General features: G+C 41.9%; 1 protein-coding gene across 6 annotated transcripts in view; it reads left to right on the forward strand.

The window, feature by feature from the left end:
• Positions 1–2860: 2860 nt before the first annotated feature.
• The window catches only part of auts2a (activator of transcription and developmental regulator AUTS2 a), a 200335-nt gene continuing 187813 nt past the window's right edge, over positions 2861–15382 (forward strand). For all 6 annotated transcript variants that reach the window (XM_028982705.1, XM_028982707.1, XM_028982706.1 and 3 more), the window contains exon 1: positions 2861–3079. In XM_028982705.1, coding sequence (XP_028838538.1) covers positions 2867–3079 — 213 coding nt within the window. In that variant the 5' untranslated portion in view covers positions 2861–2866. The remainder of the gene's footprint in view (positions 3080–15382) is intronic.

The following is a 15382-nucleotide window of genomic DNA, read 5'->3' on the forward strand; positions in this document are numbered from 1 at the left end:
ACTGGAATACGCGGTGGGATTGGGAGCTTTTGGAGATGCCAGGAGGTGGGAAGAGACGGCGGAAAGGTGTTGCTCATTAGAGCGTAAAAGCAGAGAAATGAGAGAGGGACTTCAGTCAGCCGTACAGAACGAGAACGGCGTCTTCAGATGTGGTCTGCCAAGCCGAGCTCAGACTGATCGCGCCGAAGACAAAAACCCCGTCTGAACACATGAACAAAGAGAGAACAAAGACCCCGAAAAGAATGAATAAGAAGCAAAAAATAGTCTTGATGATGTTCCAATGGGAACTGAGACGCAGGGTTACTCTAATGAAACACACACTCGTCTTGGTTTCATCTCAAGTCAACGCTTTTTTAAGTTTGAAAAAGTCCCCGCTCTTTGATCTTGTAGGAGTTTAAATGAACAGTCCTCAAATGTACTGTTATATCCAACCGAGGCATATAAAACTTTAAAAAAGGTAAAAAAAAAAACTGAATTTCATTTGTGTTCTTGAAAATACTGACCATTTTGCAGAATATTTGATGAAATCGGCACTTTCGAATAACTTTCCTCAAAGTATGTATTATGTATGTGAATGCATTTAACGCAGCTGTGTTTTGTTTGCTTCCTTTGTGGATCTGACAGAGACCATCTTTACAATCCAGACAGTGAAGGAGTTGTAGGGCCGATTCGGATCAATTTCAAAAGGAGACATACTGCCTGCATCTGTATGAATTCTATCCAGACACACAGACCAGATGGAAATATTTAAATGCCCCCAGCATCATTTGACATGAAAGTTCACAGGATTTTTTTTGCTGCATCATCTGAATCAAACCTACATACATTTTACGCCATTTATCAGATGCCCTTGTCCAGAGTAACTTACAATCAGTAGTTACAGGGACAGTCCACCCCTTGGAGACACTCAGGGTTTAGTGTCTTGCACAGGGACACAATGGCAGTAAGTGGGTTTTGAACCTGGGTCTTCTGGTTCATAGGCGAGTGTGTTACCCACTACCACATACATACACACACACACACAAGCCCAGTACTACAAGCAGACAGACTCCCTCCTCATGTGGGACTTTATTAAAAGTACTGTCCATAATCCATACTGATCTGCCAATCCTGCTTGTGGACTGATTCTAATTTTAAAGACTCTCTAGGCTGAGTACATCTAATAAAAAAATCTATTTTTGGTGTGTCATGTCTCTCGAGCATGTAATCTGATTTATGATGTAATTAGAACATGATATATTCCCTCCCCGAGGAGAATGGGATCTGACTGTCTCCTTCTTTGTGCACAAGTGTGACTGATGTCCGGCTAATAACAGCAGAATGTGCACAGCCTGTCGTAACCTTTTTTTATTTTCAGGTGACTGTGTCTTGTAATGGACTTTTTAGTATAATGTATTTGTTTTTGAATTGGAGGAGGAGACAAAAGTGGAAAACAAATGTGGAAAACAACATCTGTCTGTTTTCCTACAAGCAGAAGCAAACTCTTAGCAAATGGATGGGTATGAAGCGACCACCAGTGACTTGAGTGACTTGCCAAAGCCCCCTCACTGTGACATGAAACAGCAGCAATGCATTTTCTCACCCATCATAGCACCTGCACTGGTCATTTTATATCCACATCTCTTGCATAATGTGAAGTCTTATTATAAAAAGAAATTAGAGAATAAAATGGAATAAATGCCAGAGGTGGGTGGAGACGGGGATGAAGGGGGTTATCATTTCTGCTCTGCTGGCACGAGTGTACAGTGGTCTTTCGTGGGGAGAAAATAGGTCAGATCTCTCCACTGCAGAAGCCTGTGGCCGTAGCCGCACAAATCAGATGGCGTTCATAGAGCCCCTTGTATGCAGTGGACAATAGAATCATTCTCTCTCTCTCTCGCTCTCTCTCTCCATCTGGATCATTGGATGCCATGCCTCTTTTGCCCACCATACTATGCAAAATTTAGCATTGTCAAATTTGGAGCAATAAATATGATTGTGAATAAATATGATTGCATATGTTAGGAGCCAATTTAATTAGTGGAACAGTCCTGTGATGCAGGAACTGATTTAGGCAAAAATTCCGACCGATCAGGATCAATCACTTCAGCTAAAAAAGTAACTATCAATGACTTGATATGTCTGCTTAACATATAGCATATAGAAAAAAGTCATTGTTGGAAAAACTTGATCTGAAAGAGCAGTCATTTGGGATTCTATTGAAATTGTGTTAATTCTATGCATGAGTGCCTTTTTTGATCTTTGTTCCTTATATAGCTGAAATCTATATTAAATGTCTGAAATCTTGCCTAATTTTTGTGTGAGTGTTGAGGGGGGGTTCTTGGTCCTTTGTAGAAAGTAATTAAAATTTTCATAGCTGTTCCCTGAAACCCTTTGAAATGTACATCTGAGAATAACATTAATTGGCCTACCTTCACCTCCCAATTCTCGGTGTAGTATATTGCTAAAATGACACATTTCATCATTGCAAATTCAGCAGCAGCCTTTAAATGACGTTGAATTGCTGCTCTATGGTGGTGAAGATTAAGTAAACTTGTTGTGTGAAGATTTTTAAGTAGCACGAAGGCAGTCAAATTGAAGTTGTATGTCTTGGTCTTAGTTAAATGGTGACATGCAGGAACTGGAGGTGGCTAATTGGGTGAATAATATGAAAATTGTCGCTACCTTTCCTTGACCTTCAGAATGTGTGGCTGCTTGATTTTGACTGTAGATGACTCAGTTATCTCAAGCTCTGACCTTTGCCTGAAGTCGTTTGAGGTGCTTTTGGAGTGCATTAGGTGAATTTTACCTACCCTGCTGAAATAATTAGTTCACTGCATAAGAAGGTAACGACACTTTCTCTCTCTGGTTCTTGCTGCAGAAGGATATGGCGCTGAAACCCCACGAGCGCAGGGACGGCAAGGCCGGGCCGCTGAAGAAAAAGAAGTCCGGCCGCGTTCCGAATGGCTTCAGCCTGGATCCGCGGAAGGAGCGCTTCAATCACCATAACAACCAGCAGCACTCAGACCAGGAGAACCGGCCACACCTCGCCCACACGGAAAGCAACAAGAAGAAGCACCTGCAGAAGAAACATAGAGCGGTAAGGCCCGCCTGTTCTCATTCGCCACTTCAGTGTGCACCTCAGATGCTATCGTTGTGATGAAATACTGTTGCCGTGTGAAACGTTGTGCTGCAAGGTTGCAAGGAGGCATGTTGGAGGTTAATGAGCTTGTGCTGAAGGGGATTCATGCAAATGAGTGGGAGGAACATGCAGATGACGTCAGTCCAAGATGCGCTATTCAGTATTTTCATCTACGTCACACACGTAGCAATTAGAATGCGTCGTTCTTCTGCTACAATTTACCGTATCATGGAACCCCATAAATTAAATTTACATTTAAGGCATTTGGCAGATGCCCTTATCCGGAGCGACTACAATTTTGACACTCTGTCATTAAAGTTGTAGATATGTAGATATTCATTATAAGCAATGTTTGCTACAATATTTACAATCATTACTCTTTGGTAACCATCTTAAACCTGCGTTATTCTCTTGAATGGTAAATCAACCTATAGAAGAGGATTCTTTTCGTGTCCTGTGTGTTCATCTGCCCAAGAGTGAAAGTAAAGTGATTGTCATTGTGATACACTGCAGCACAGCACACGGTGTTGTTTCAGACCCACTGAATGATAATAATAATCTACGCTTGTAGATATGAATTTCAGGAATATTTTCTGTATACTGCATAAAATGTTTAGGCATATAATCAATATGATGAATTCTTTTTTCTTGATAACTAATTGTATCTTCATTAGGTCACAAAATGTTATCTGATGGGGAAAATAAAAGCAGGAACAAATCCATACATATTTGAAAGCAGCCTGAGCAGCATATTGGAAATCACATTTTGCTGAGATGGTTCTCGGTTAATAAAGCTTTATTGGTGATGTTTATGTAGAAATAATCAATAATGAACTTTCCATTACCAACCCCACCCTGTTGAAATGAAGGAGTGTGACCTTGATTGTGTTTATTGAGCGTTTATGGTGAATTGGCACCCATGTGTGTGCATTTGTGTTTGTGGTAAATGGACACAAATCACCCCTCTTCATTTTCATCTGCCACACAATCTCCCGTTAAAGGAAACTAAACCATCAGAGTCTACTTAAAGATGGTAAATTGAATTCCCTAATTGCTGATGATGGTTGTTCCTCAGACTTGGCTGCGTAACATCCACTCATCCATTTAATCTGAGCAGGTAATTAACACAGGTTTTTAGCAACTTACTGTTCCTCTTACAATTACAGCATATTTAAGACAGGGGGGTTCTGAACGTGTGTGTGTAATAAATGTCCTTGTTGCATTGGAGAGCACACATGCTTTCCTCTTGGATTAGCTGCATCACTCCTGATTAAGGGTGTCATTAGAAGTGATGAATGCTGGCGCGCATGTTGCCTTTTCCTCTGCTGTTTTATTATCTCTAATTAGATTAGAGTGCGCCGCTGTTACTGCTGCTCTTGTCTTGCGAGGGCTTGACGCAGGGTGGGTGGCAGTAGTTGGGTTGGTGGGGGGGGTTGAACTCTTGCCTTGCTGTAATGAGTATTTACTAATGAGTATTTATGGCACATTGACACCGAGGTGTCACTTCTAATACTCTGGCTATCAGTCATATGCATGAGCACACATACACGCACGTACGTAAACACACGTGTCCATGCTTGCACGTACAAAATCAAATAGTAGAAAATATTCAAGCAGGAAATGACTGAGCATGATTTCTTATAGACTCCTGCAATGTCGCAATGTCACTATGTGTGCTATACTGTGGGAACTTGCCACTTACTGTGGTTGGCCTTGTATACAGCAACTCGCTGTATTGTACTCCCTCTCAATTAATATTGTTATTATACAGTTTTACCTTTATTATTTATTCATGCTCTAGTACCATGAAAAATCAAATAATATTGCACAACCCTTCACTGTAAGGCCTAACCTGTTGGTATTATTCCTACTTGCACTTGTTACGGATTCCTTTGTATTTTCTGTCCTGAATGGCGGTGGGTGGTGGAATACTAGTGAAAATGTGTGACATTGTTAGTGAAAGGTTTGGGCACTAATCATTATGATTTCAGCGTGGGTGAAAACATCAGTTCAGTAAAAACGTCAGGTGTCACCTCATGGTACCACACCGCAGACTTAATAATGCCTATTTATTACAAAATTTCATTAGTTGTGTGTGAATGTGAGTGTGTGTGTGTATATGTGGGTCTAGTGTGACCTGCAGCCCTAGCCGATGCCAAAAGCAAACCCCCATTGACGGCTACATCATACAGCACTAAGCTTTTCTCAAACAGCCAGAGACCTGGGTTAGCCTGCATTCGATAGTCATCAGTAAAATCCCCACCCGCACTCAGTTTAAACTGCGTGTCTGTCTGTTAAAGCATGCTTTTCGATGATGAGTGTGTGCTGCCGACCCTGACCTATATCTTGTGTTTCATGAGCAGACTGTGACCAGGTGGTCATGTCAGAGTGCTGTTGCGCCTGTAGCGCTGCTAGGTCGGTGGTGAGAAGTCTACGTGAGGACAGGTGTGTGTGTGTGTGAGACCTCATCACTGACCTCCTGCAGCTTGTTGACCAGTCAAAAACTAAGTGGTGTTTACCTAAGACAGCTTGAGGACCCTTGGAGGACCCTCCGTTAGCCTGAGGGGATATCCACAGCAGTGCATGATTTATTTGTAGGAAAGAGCCACAGGGTGAGTAAGTAGACGGATGAGGAGCCATCATTTAACAGTGAAGGTGAAATGTTCTCACAAACACAGAAAGATCTGAAATTTGTGGAAAAACAAACTGCTCAGAAAGGGCAATATATAATTAATCAGAAAATAATCACATATGATTCTTAGCATTTTGGTGAATTAGCATTTTCCAGATATAAATAAAAAAGTAAAAAGAACAAAATCCCTGAACATCCACAGTCATATAAGGAAGCACCACTAGATTGAGCCTTGGAACATGATTCTGAACATACAAATAAGTTGTATATACTGGGAATGAATAGGAAAGCACTCATTTTCATTTAGTCTCATTTAAATAATTTTCAAACGTTAATATGAATGATGCTAATTACTTATTTATTGAAGCGTTAATATCTTATGAAGAAAGCAGTCTGCCTTTTTTCTGGCTCAGTTTGACCTTGAAGTGCAACATTTTCCAGCAGTGCAACATTTTCCCACCTTAAAATAACTAAGAAGCCTGTTTTGTGCAGTTTGCACATGTAATGTGCTCCATGTGCGGTTACATTCATCAGTTAATGGTGTTTTCTGAAAGAGCACTGTGCTGTCTGCCTCACCTTGTCCTGTTCATTTGTCTGTGGACAGTATATCTACACAGTTTCCCTCTGGATGCACTGCACAGCTCTGCGTTCAAGCACTGAGAAGCCTTCGATTTTGTGCAAAGTGGATCTGACCTGTGCATGGTCTGCAGAGGTATTGTCCACTCAGGGGAGAAGAGCCGACTCAGAGCTTTTAGAGAGCTGCAGGCGTATCGCAGCACAAAAGCAGTGTGATAAGGAATGCTTTCAGACGAGAAACTCCACATGCTGAACTCTGGCTTTATAATCGAGACAAATGCGAGCCGCCACTTTTCATCGTTGCCTTGCAGAAGTGTTCTTTTCTTCACGCGTTTGCCCAACATTGGGAGTTATTATAGTATCACTTTGACATCATTAATGCCCATCACTAATAGGCAATCACTAATAGTGGCACATTGTCTTTACACATAGATTTTTTATAACCAAACATGTAAAATAAATAAGTTGCTGGTTATAAACTGTGTGGGGATACTGCATGGCGAGTCATAGAAAGCTCTTTGATGTTAGTTATGCATACAATGTTTATGGCACAGTCCATATAGGACTATGGTGTTAAATATGCTGCAAATGTGTGATAATTGTGCCCCCCCAAACACAGGCACTTATTATTCACACTCAATTAACGATGTCATGCATTTGCATGCATCTGTTTTGGCAAAGAGTTGAGAGAATCTTTCCAGAGTGTATCCAGAGTGGAATGTTGTTATGGTGGTCCTAACATTATACAGCCACTATCAACCATTCCAACCGTTCTACTTTATGTACAACAGATACAGTCTATGGTGCTGCTGGGTTGAACGGATGCATCATTATTGTTTGAAAAAAAAAATGGACTTCCTAGTAACCGTAGCGTCTCTTTCGCTCCCATCCCATCCTGCCTCCCTCTACAGCCCTGATGCTGTGTGACAAGTCTAGGCCACATTGTCTTCTTAAATCACTCTTAATTCCACTCCCTTTCCCCTCAACGTCCCTTCAGTGCCGACTGATTCTCTGAAATGTCATTTTTGTGTCCTTTTTTTTCTGTAAGGGGAGCCGAAGGTTCCTCAGCAGTGAGGCTCTTTAATGGCAGCCGATTTGTACTCTGTCAGCATTTACATGCCGTGGCCTATCAAGACCGGGCAGCTCCAGCCGCTCAGAGCAGCTCGTTAACCACCGGATGCGAGAGTTACGGCCTCGCCCGCCCAGCCCGTCTCGCCACCAGCTTTACTGCGCCCTGCCAACGCATCGCCGCCACACACTCAATCTGCCCACACTAATGGTCCCTCACTCACCACTAAAGAGCCTGTCTGTCACCAGCACTTTTCTACAGGTGCTTACCTTTAATCTCAGCTTTTAGCAGCCACACACACACACATATACACGCAGGGCCCAGACACACACATTTGATGATTACAACCTGTTACATGAAAAACCCCACTGCGAATTCATGTCGTTTGCGATCTTTTGAAGTCATCTGTAAACCATGGCTTACTTGCCTTCTGTTAACACAGATTTTAGGATTACAGTTGATATGTTTTTTTTTTTTTTTGTTATTTCTCAACAGATGGTCTTGTGAATATAATATGTTCAATACCGATCATATTTGAACCAAAACTCTAATTATTGTCAGCCTTTATCAGCTGAAATAGGTCTAAATTTCAGAGTAATTACATATTATTCACATTTATAGCCATATATATATATATATATATATATATATACACACACACACACACACACACACACACACACACACACACACACACACACATATATATCAACTTGGGAATTACCCATCTTTAACTATCAGACAGATCAGTCTGACATATTTACGATTTCAACGCAATACTGCCCAATGCCACATGCAGACCCAAATCAAAACTAAGATACAGAGACACAAAAATTCCCAAGAAAGTGATGTAATGCTAAAAGTTTAAAATAGTGAAGAGAAAATAGTCACAAAGCATCATATTTTGCTAGAATGATTATCTCTTGGCATGAGCAGTGTTGAAATGTGTGAAAGGAAGCTTGTGAGAGATCCAGCTTGAAGATTATCTTCTTAGACCTGAGCCTAATACCACAGCAATACAATGTTACATAGCAGTTTCGGCAAAAATTGAAATCAACCATCCATACTCATAAAGAATTGGAAAATTGCAACAAGAATTGGAAAATTAAAACAATTAAGACTCACTTAAGATACCTTAAAGTTACATGTTTGACAAAATCAATTCTACATTTGGGAGTCATGTTTTGGGAGCTACAATTTTTTTGCGATCATAAACTTGAAATGCGTATTTAAATATTTATCTGCTATGTGTATAATTTGTGGCCAAACAGAATCAATAGTTGTTCAGGGTCTCGCCTGGGAGAATAGCCATAGCCTATAGCTCATATTGACATGTAGTCTGCTTTAGTGTGGGACAAATTATCAATCAATAACATTGAATTAAATTTTTTATGGGTAACAGGAACTCATTTTATTTTCGTGTCGCATATCACACAATATTATCTGACGGGAACACCCATGAGACCGCGCTGCTGCTGCTGCAGACTCTCGGCTCACATCATGGCCTAATTGGAGATTATTGATAACTGGTATATCTAATCAGGTAATACATCAATAATTGATGAATCTCTTATTAGGTCTGCATGTGTGGCTGTAGTCTGGTGTAAAATCAGTAGCGCTGTGGTGCCATTTGGCCATTGCTCCGTGTTTGTGGGCTTTGTGTTTGGCTGTTGTCGGGATACTCTGGGTCGATGTGATTCCGCTCTGTGTGCGGAGGCTGTAGGTTTGTGGTGAGCCTGCGAACGTTCTCAGGCCACAGGTCTTTTGAGATCTTCAGATGCCTTGGCAGGGCTCCTCATGCGTCTGTTCAAATCTTCCCGTCTTTACAGGCCGAGAGGAATCCACCCCCTCCCTTTTTTTTTTCCCCCCAGTGACTGACAGCGAAGCCCCCATGTCTACTCTGCACTCTGCTCTGCTTCGCTCCTGTGTTCTCGGTTATGGAATGTGGATTTGGCAGACGCCGCTCTCTGAATCTGGATCTCCTGCTGCGCTCTCTGCTCTTCCGCTTCATCTTCATGCTACACATGGGGCCTCACAGCCTCTAATGGAATCTCAGTGTATGTGGGGACAAACTCACACTAATGGGCACTAGGATGAGATTGTTTTTAATAGTTTTTTATAAAACATGACACCTCCCCCCTGCTGAATAAACCAGGTGCAGCGTAGTAACCTGTGGTGCCATTCAGTACTGATGCAGAGGCTGCAAGAGAGACGTTCCTCCAGCTCAGCCGCGGAAGCCGGGACGTCAAGGCTATCATCATGCTTAAGTGCTTCATTGTTGTGGCAGAAACAGTCTGCGGTAGAGGAAAATCTGGACTTTTTTTTACTTTACCATCTCTTCTAAATATTAGTCCTGGAAGATGTGAACCAGCGATTTCAACAGACTGGTGGTTTCTCTCGATGCTGCTGGTGGTTATGAATTCCCCATTACACCTTCTGTCTGTGGACATAATTGTATTGGGAACAGTGCGGCTGAAGAACTGCATGTCTCGCTTTAGTTTTTAATTAGGACCTTGCATTGTAAACACTGTCTCGCAGATAAGTGCTTAATGAACTGTAATTTATGAGTCTTGTAGTTCGCACGCGTGCATTTTCAGATGCTTCACTTTTCATTAAATCTTATTAATGAGGGTCCCATGAAGGGAAATATGTTCTTTCTCATAAACCCAGTGCTGGCCATATTTCACTTTGGAAATACCATACCATACTACACCATATTTATTTATAAAGCACTTTAACACAACAGGAGCTGTGGAGCTGACCAAAGTGCTGTACATTAAAACAAAAAATAAGTTACATTATCAGGAACAGGACAGACATGGAAAAAAGTTCATTAAAAACAAGGAAAACATAATAAAATGAAATAAAATAAAATAAGAAGAAACGGACAGCAAATTCAATTAAACAAGGGGTTGAATAAAACAGAAAACATTTAAGAGAAAGGACTGCCTAAGGAACCACATCACATGTGATACACAGCAGCACCAGTGATACACAGCAGCACAGCACACAGTGAAATTTGTCCTCTGCATTTAACCCATCACCCTGAGTGAGCAGTGGGCAGCCATGACAGGCTCCCGGGGAGCAGTGTGTGGGGACGGTGCTTTGCTCAGTGTCTGACACTGATTGACATGGGGCGGCCACTGCAAACGCCATGCCGCCTCTGTGCTTGTACTGTGACCGAGGAACAGACAATAGTTTCTGGTCTGAAGGCCTGAGAGAACAGGGTGTAAGAATGATTATTGTAATAATTCACATGAGATACAGCATGCACATTGATCATGGTGTGTGTGTTAATTAGCACCGTACAGGTAAACTAATGTGCCGAAGCTGTTCAGGTGAAATTGGGCATTGTTGTTTTCTGGGTTTTTGTTTAATATTGAACAATGAATTAATTTCTTTGTATTTATTATTTTCCTTTCTATTTACTTCATTTTGGCTCATTTGGCATAATCTTTGAAGATTTCACATTTTGTCAGAGAGAGGGTTTCTGTTTCTTTGGATGATTTCTGTGCCTGCAGAAAGACCTGTAGCTAGAAACAGATTGGTTTATTTTCATTATTAGACCAAATAACAACAACAGCAACAATAATTACTGCAGCTTTATTACTCTAAATGTAAAATGCCCACATGAACAGACACCCTGATTATTCCAAATTCAACATTTCTTTTTAAACAATAGAGCCGATTCTATTTCTGTATTTCTCTTTCTATATTTTAATCGCTGTTTTTGGTCCATTGTTGTCACATGATTCCATCCATGTGACCGGGAGAAACATGGAGATGAGGTTACGTGACTCCTATAAATTGGCAAGATGGCCACTGCCAGCCACTCAGTCATTGATTGGCATTCAACAATGAATTAATTTCTCTTTAATTTACTTTTAATTTACTTCATTTTGGCTCATTTGGCATAATCGACTCGGCTCCTTCTCCACCTCGACCCCTGCTCGTCTTATCACCTCTCATCTCTTTCCCCAATTCAACCTAGAATGTGAACGACAACATCCGTGTGGTGTTGCGGCTCACGCCGGCTCTCGTTCGCATATTAAACCAGTCCAATCGCACTGGGGTTTCTCATTTCTTCGAACACGCACTCACGTTCTGGTCCCAAGCTGGTACAGTGGCAAGTGGCCGTATTTTCAGCCCTAGATTTTTTCCACAAGTTGAACTTTTTTCATGCTTGAGCTAAATTCAGTTTTAGAGTCTTGCTTTTGGAACGCCTCATAATGAAATGTTGCAGGTGCCAGTTTGCCACTTGGGAGAAAGTGTACTGGGCGTGAACAGTGGACTGGACTGAACTGGTGCACTGTTCCATGTCTTTTTGATTTGTCTCTGAATTCTGATTAGGCCAGCTTTAATGGTGAGTGGAGAGCATTAGCGCCACTAAATGGTAGTAGCCTAGTGGGTAAGACACTCGCCTATGAACCAGAAGACCCAGGTTCAAATCCCACTTACTACCATTGTGTCCCTGAGCAAGACACTTAACCCTAAATAGCTCCAGGGGGGACTGTCCCTGTAACTACTGATTGTAAGTCGCTCTGGATAAGGGCGTCTGATAAATGCTGTAAATGTAAATGTAAATGTAAATGTAAATTTAATGGCTTGGTGGGGAGGAGTATAGGCGGATGTAGCCACTGGGGGCGACAGTGGCGACGGGCGTGTCATTCCATGGCTAACTGGTGTGTTTCTTTTTTGAGCTAATTCCATTTTTTGTATTTGTATTTTTTGTATTTTTACGTTTACATTTATGGCATTTATTAGTCCCACAATGTTAGTGGAATTTGAACATGGGTGTTCTGGTTCATGTGTCCGGCACATTAAAGTTTTGTTGTGAGCGAAAGGTAAAACATGAACACAGACAATTTGTGAAAACAGAATTTTCATGAAATCTTAGAGTATTTTCATTTTTAATGTTCTAAATGTTATATGCAAATGTGTAACATTTCAAAATATAAAAAGAACTTAAAAGGTCACAGTCGATTTATATTTTGCCTGTGATTGTTGTTTTGCATTGGTATGTGTTATATTGTCATGATGCTCATTGTATTATCACCTCTGCATCATAATGTGCATCAGAAGCCCAATAACCATGGCCACACCATTCATTAGCTCCTCTTGTCTGTAATTACAGATGTGAGTTATTGCAGTGGGAGTGCCCTCTCCCACCAGCTTTGCACATCTGGACACAGCCAGGTTTTTCCATTCTTCTTCTCAGTCATTATCAGGTGGCAGAGAGGCTGGCGGCGAACAGCCGCTCTTATCATATTTTTGGCTGGTATGTGGTCTGGCCCGCAGCAGGAGGATTACATAGAACGTTGTTATAGAACCGGTGTACATTAAATGCCATGCTCAGTTCTTCAAAGGAGGGTCTCCTCAGTAACATTGTGGTCATAGATGCAGCGTAATGGTGAAACAAGACTTGGGCTGGCACATTCATTTAGAAATGAGAGCTGAGTTCACCATAAACACTCAAACATACCCTCACGTGGGAGCACAAAGGGCATTCAGCATTGGGAGTTGTGATGAGACACATGAGGCAGGCTTCTACACAGGGGACAACTGGTGGACACAGTCAGGTAATCAGTGGAGACAAGATGAGAAAAACAGTTCCCAGAGCAGGAGCATCACCCCCTATTTCTCTAACACTGTTTGTTAGTCACATATTCACTTTTTGACCACCTGAAATATAGACTGTTCTTTTATTTTGCCAAATGTCATTCTTTGTGTGCGCCTTCGTCTGAGGTGTCCTTACATGAACCAACACAAAACGTTTTAGTCCTCTTTTTGGATTTTAACAAATCAAGAAGATCCAAATCATTTGCCTTGGGAAGGGGTGTAGTATAGTTAGGTTTAGGGGTATGGACAAAGACATAATATCTTGTTACACAGAGTAGCTACAAAAGTGTGTACTTATAGCCTGTATAATGTAGTGTATATATTATCCCTACAGTGTTTGTGTGTGTCCCGCTGTGGCGTACCCCACAACCCTGACTGCCTTGTGTTTGGTGTTGAAGGGAGTGGCGGTGTAAGATTGAGCTAAAGGTCCATATCTCACCTACAAACGTAATACTGATCAAATGCGCCCCCACTCTCTTTCAGGAGCTGGGGAGAGAGTTATGTGTGATAGAATGAAATATTCCGAGTATTCCAGAAAAGAGGAGAAAAGATGGTAGGTGGCTGAAAATCCTAAAACAACCCGGCTGCTAATAAATTTTGAGATGCAATAAAGAAGTGGTAATACACAGAGGAGTGCAGCGGGGGAGTGAGTGTTTTATGGCAGGAACAGATGGGGACATTTCATAACCATTCTGCAGTCCTTACATGGAGCCATAAATTTCCAGCCTGCGCTGAGGACAGGAGCGGCTGTGGGAGATCGGCCCGGAGCATGGAGCTCCGTCCTGGCCTTGTGAAATATGAATTTGGTCCTGTTCTTTCTCTTTAAAACACAGTGCTGGCCATGTTTGTCGATTTCCTCGCTACACCGACTGCGAGCAAATGCCATCACAGATGGCAGGTGGATGCTGGGCTCCAGTTGCCCTTTGGAAGGACAGTTTATTCCTCTTCCTGTCTTTCTTTCGATCACCCTTGACCCCCTTTTCCTTCCCTCCCTGGAGGGTGCTGTCAGGGTGAATAGGTGACAGATCTGCCCTGTCGGTGCTGGTGCCACGTTCTGATCTCTTCAGGTTGGGGTGGAGCTGCTCGCTGCTCCCTGTCTCCTCCACCTGGAGCCCTGGCCCTGATCTGTCCATCAGTTTGTTCTCAAGCCTTGTTCTCTGTCATAGATCTCATAGATCCGTTGACTCGTGTTGTACAATATGCAACTACCGTCTGTAGCCGGAGAATCTACCGTGAGTCGTAAGAGTCAAGCGTGATAAAGCAAGCAGAGCAAAATAACAGATAATCAATAAGGCCAAGGTCTAACTGAGTTCACTGCAGCTGCTCCTTTATCATGAAGACTGTACCACCATTTACATTGACAGATGGGCTGTCAAACAGTTACAGATTGATCACCCTTTTTGCTTATAAATAAGTACTAAATAAGTACTATTTGTCACGATTAATTCTTTTGACTAATGCTTGCCATAATGCATATTTAAAAATGTAACAGAGGACAAGGTGGGAAGGAGGCTCAGATGGGGAGTGACGGGGACATGATCTGGTCATTCTTTTGAATGAAACAGCCAGCAGACACTGGCAGTAAATTCAGAGATGGTGTAAGGAGTGTCACATGAGCTTTCTTTTAATGAAATCAACCCAGGTGAAATTCTATATATTATTACTATATTACTATACTGTGACAGCGTGATTACAATTGGTATAATAAACATACTGTTGCTCTACCAAAGAGAAATGCACCTGTTATATTGTTTAAAGATTTTTTACTTTATTATATACTATATAGAATGAAACATATTTCCTAAGTTGTCACACCTGGATCAATTCTAAGATTCAGCACCTAAGGTAAATTCTAAGATTCCTTGGGACGTTTTTACCTTTGACCCTATCAGTCCCTACAGATGTCATATACAAAAAAAAGCTTGGCATTTTTTTAACAACCTATGGCCTGTTTAACCAGGCTACTTACCCATAATAAACCTTTTCTCCTGTATAATTTTAACCCCCTGGCTAAAACACACACACACACACACACACACACACACAAGTGGATTGGGAAATTCCTCATAGTTGAATTTTTCTCAAATATAGGGCAATGTCCTGGAAGAACCATTTTGGCGACAACTGATGTAAAGTAGGCACATGGTTTTACTGGGACGCCTGCCATTTTATTGTTGCTCACACCTTCGGTGGTGTGTTGGCACCCCCTGGTGCCTGTCAGGAAGAATGCTGTGAAGAGCACCAAACAAAGAGAGCTGCTGGCGCTCCTTCACTGCCGAGCACGTCTGGCTGCCTCCGTCTGTCATGCTTTTCTGCCATTCATCTGTCGAAGGCTACCTGCGGGCCCATGACCTGTTTGGAAGGC

This window comes from Denticeps clupeoides, chromosome 6 (assembly GCF_900700375.1).
Source record: "Denticeps clupeoides chromosome 6, fDenClu1.1, whole genome shotgun sequence".
Taxonomy (NCBI): domain Eukaryota; kingdom Metazoa; phylum Chordata; class Actinopteri; order Clupeiformes; family Denticipitidae; genus Denticeps; species Denticeps clupeoides.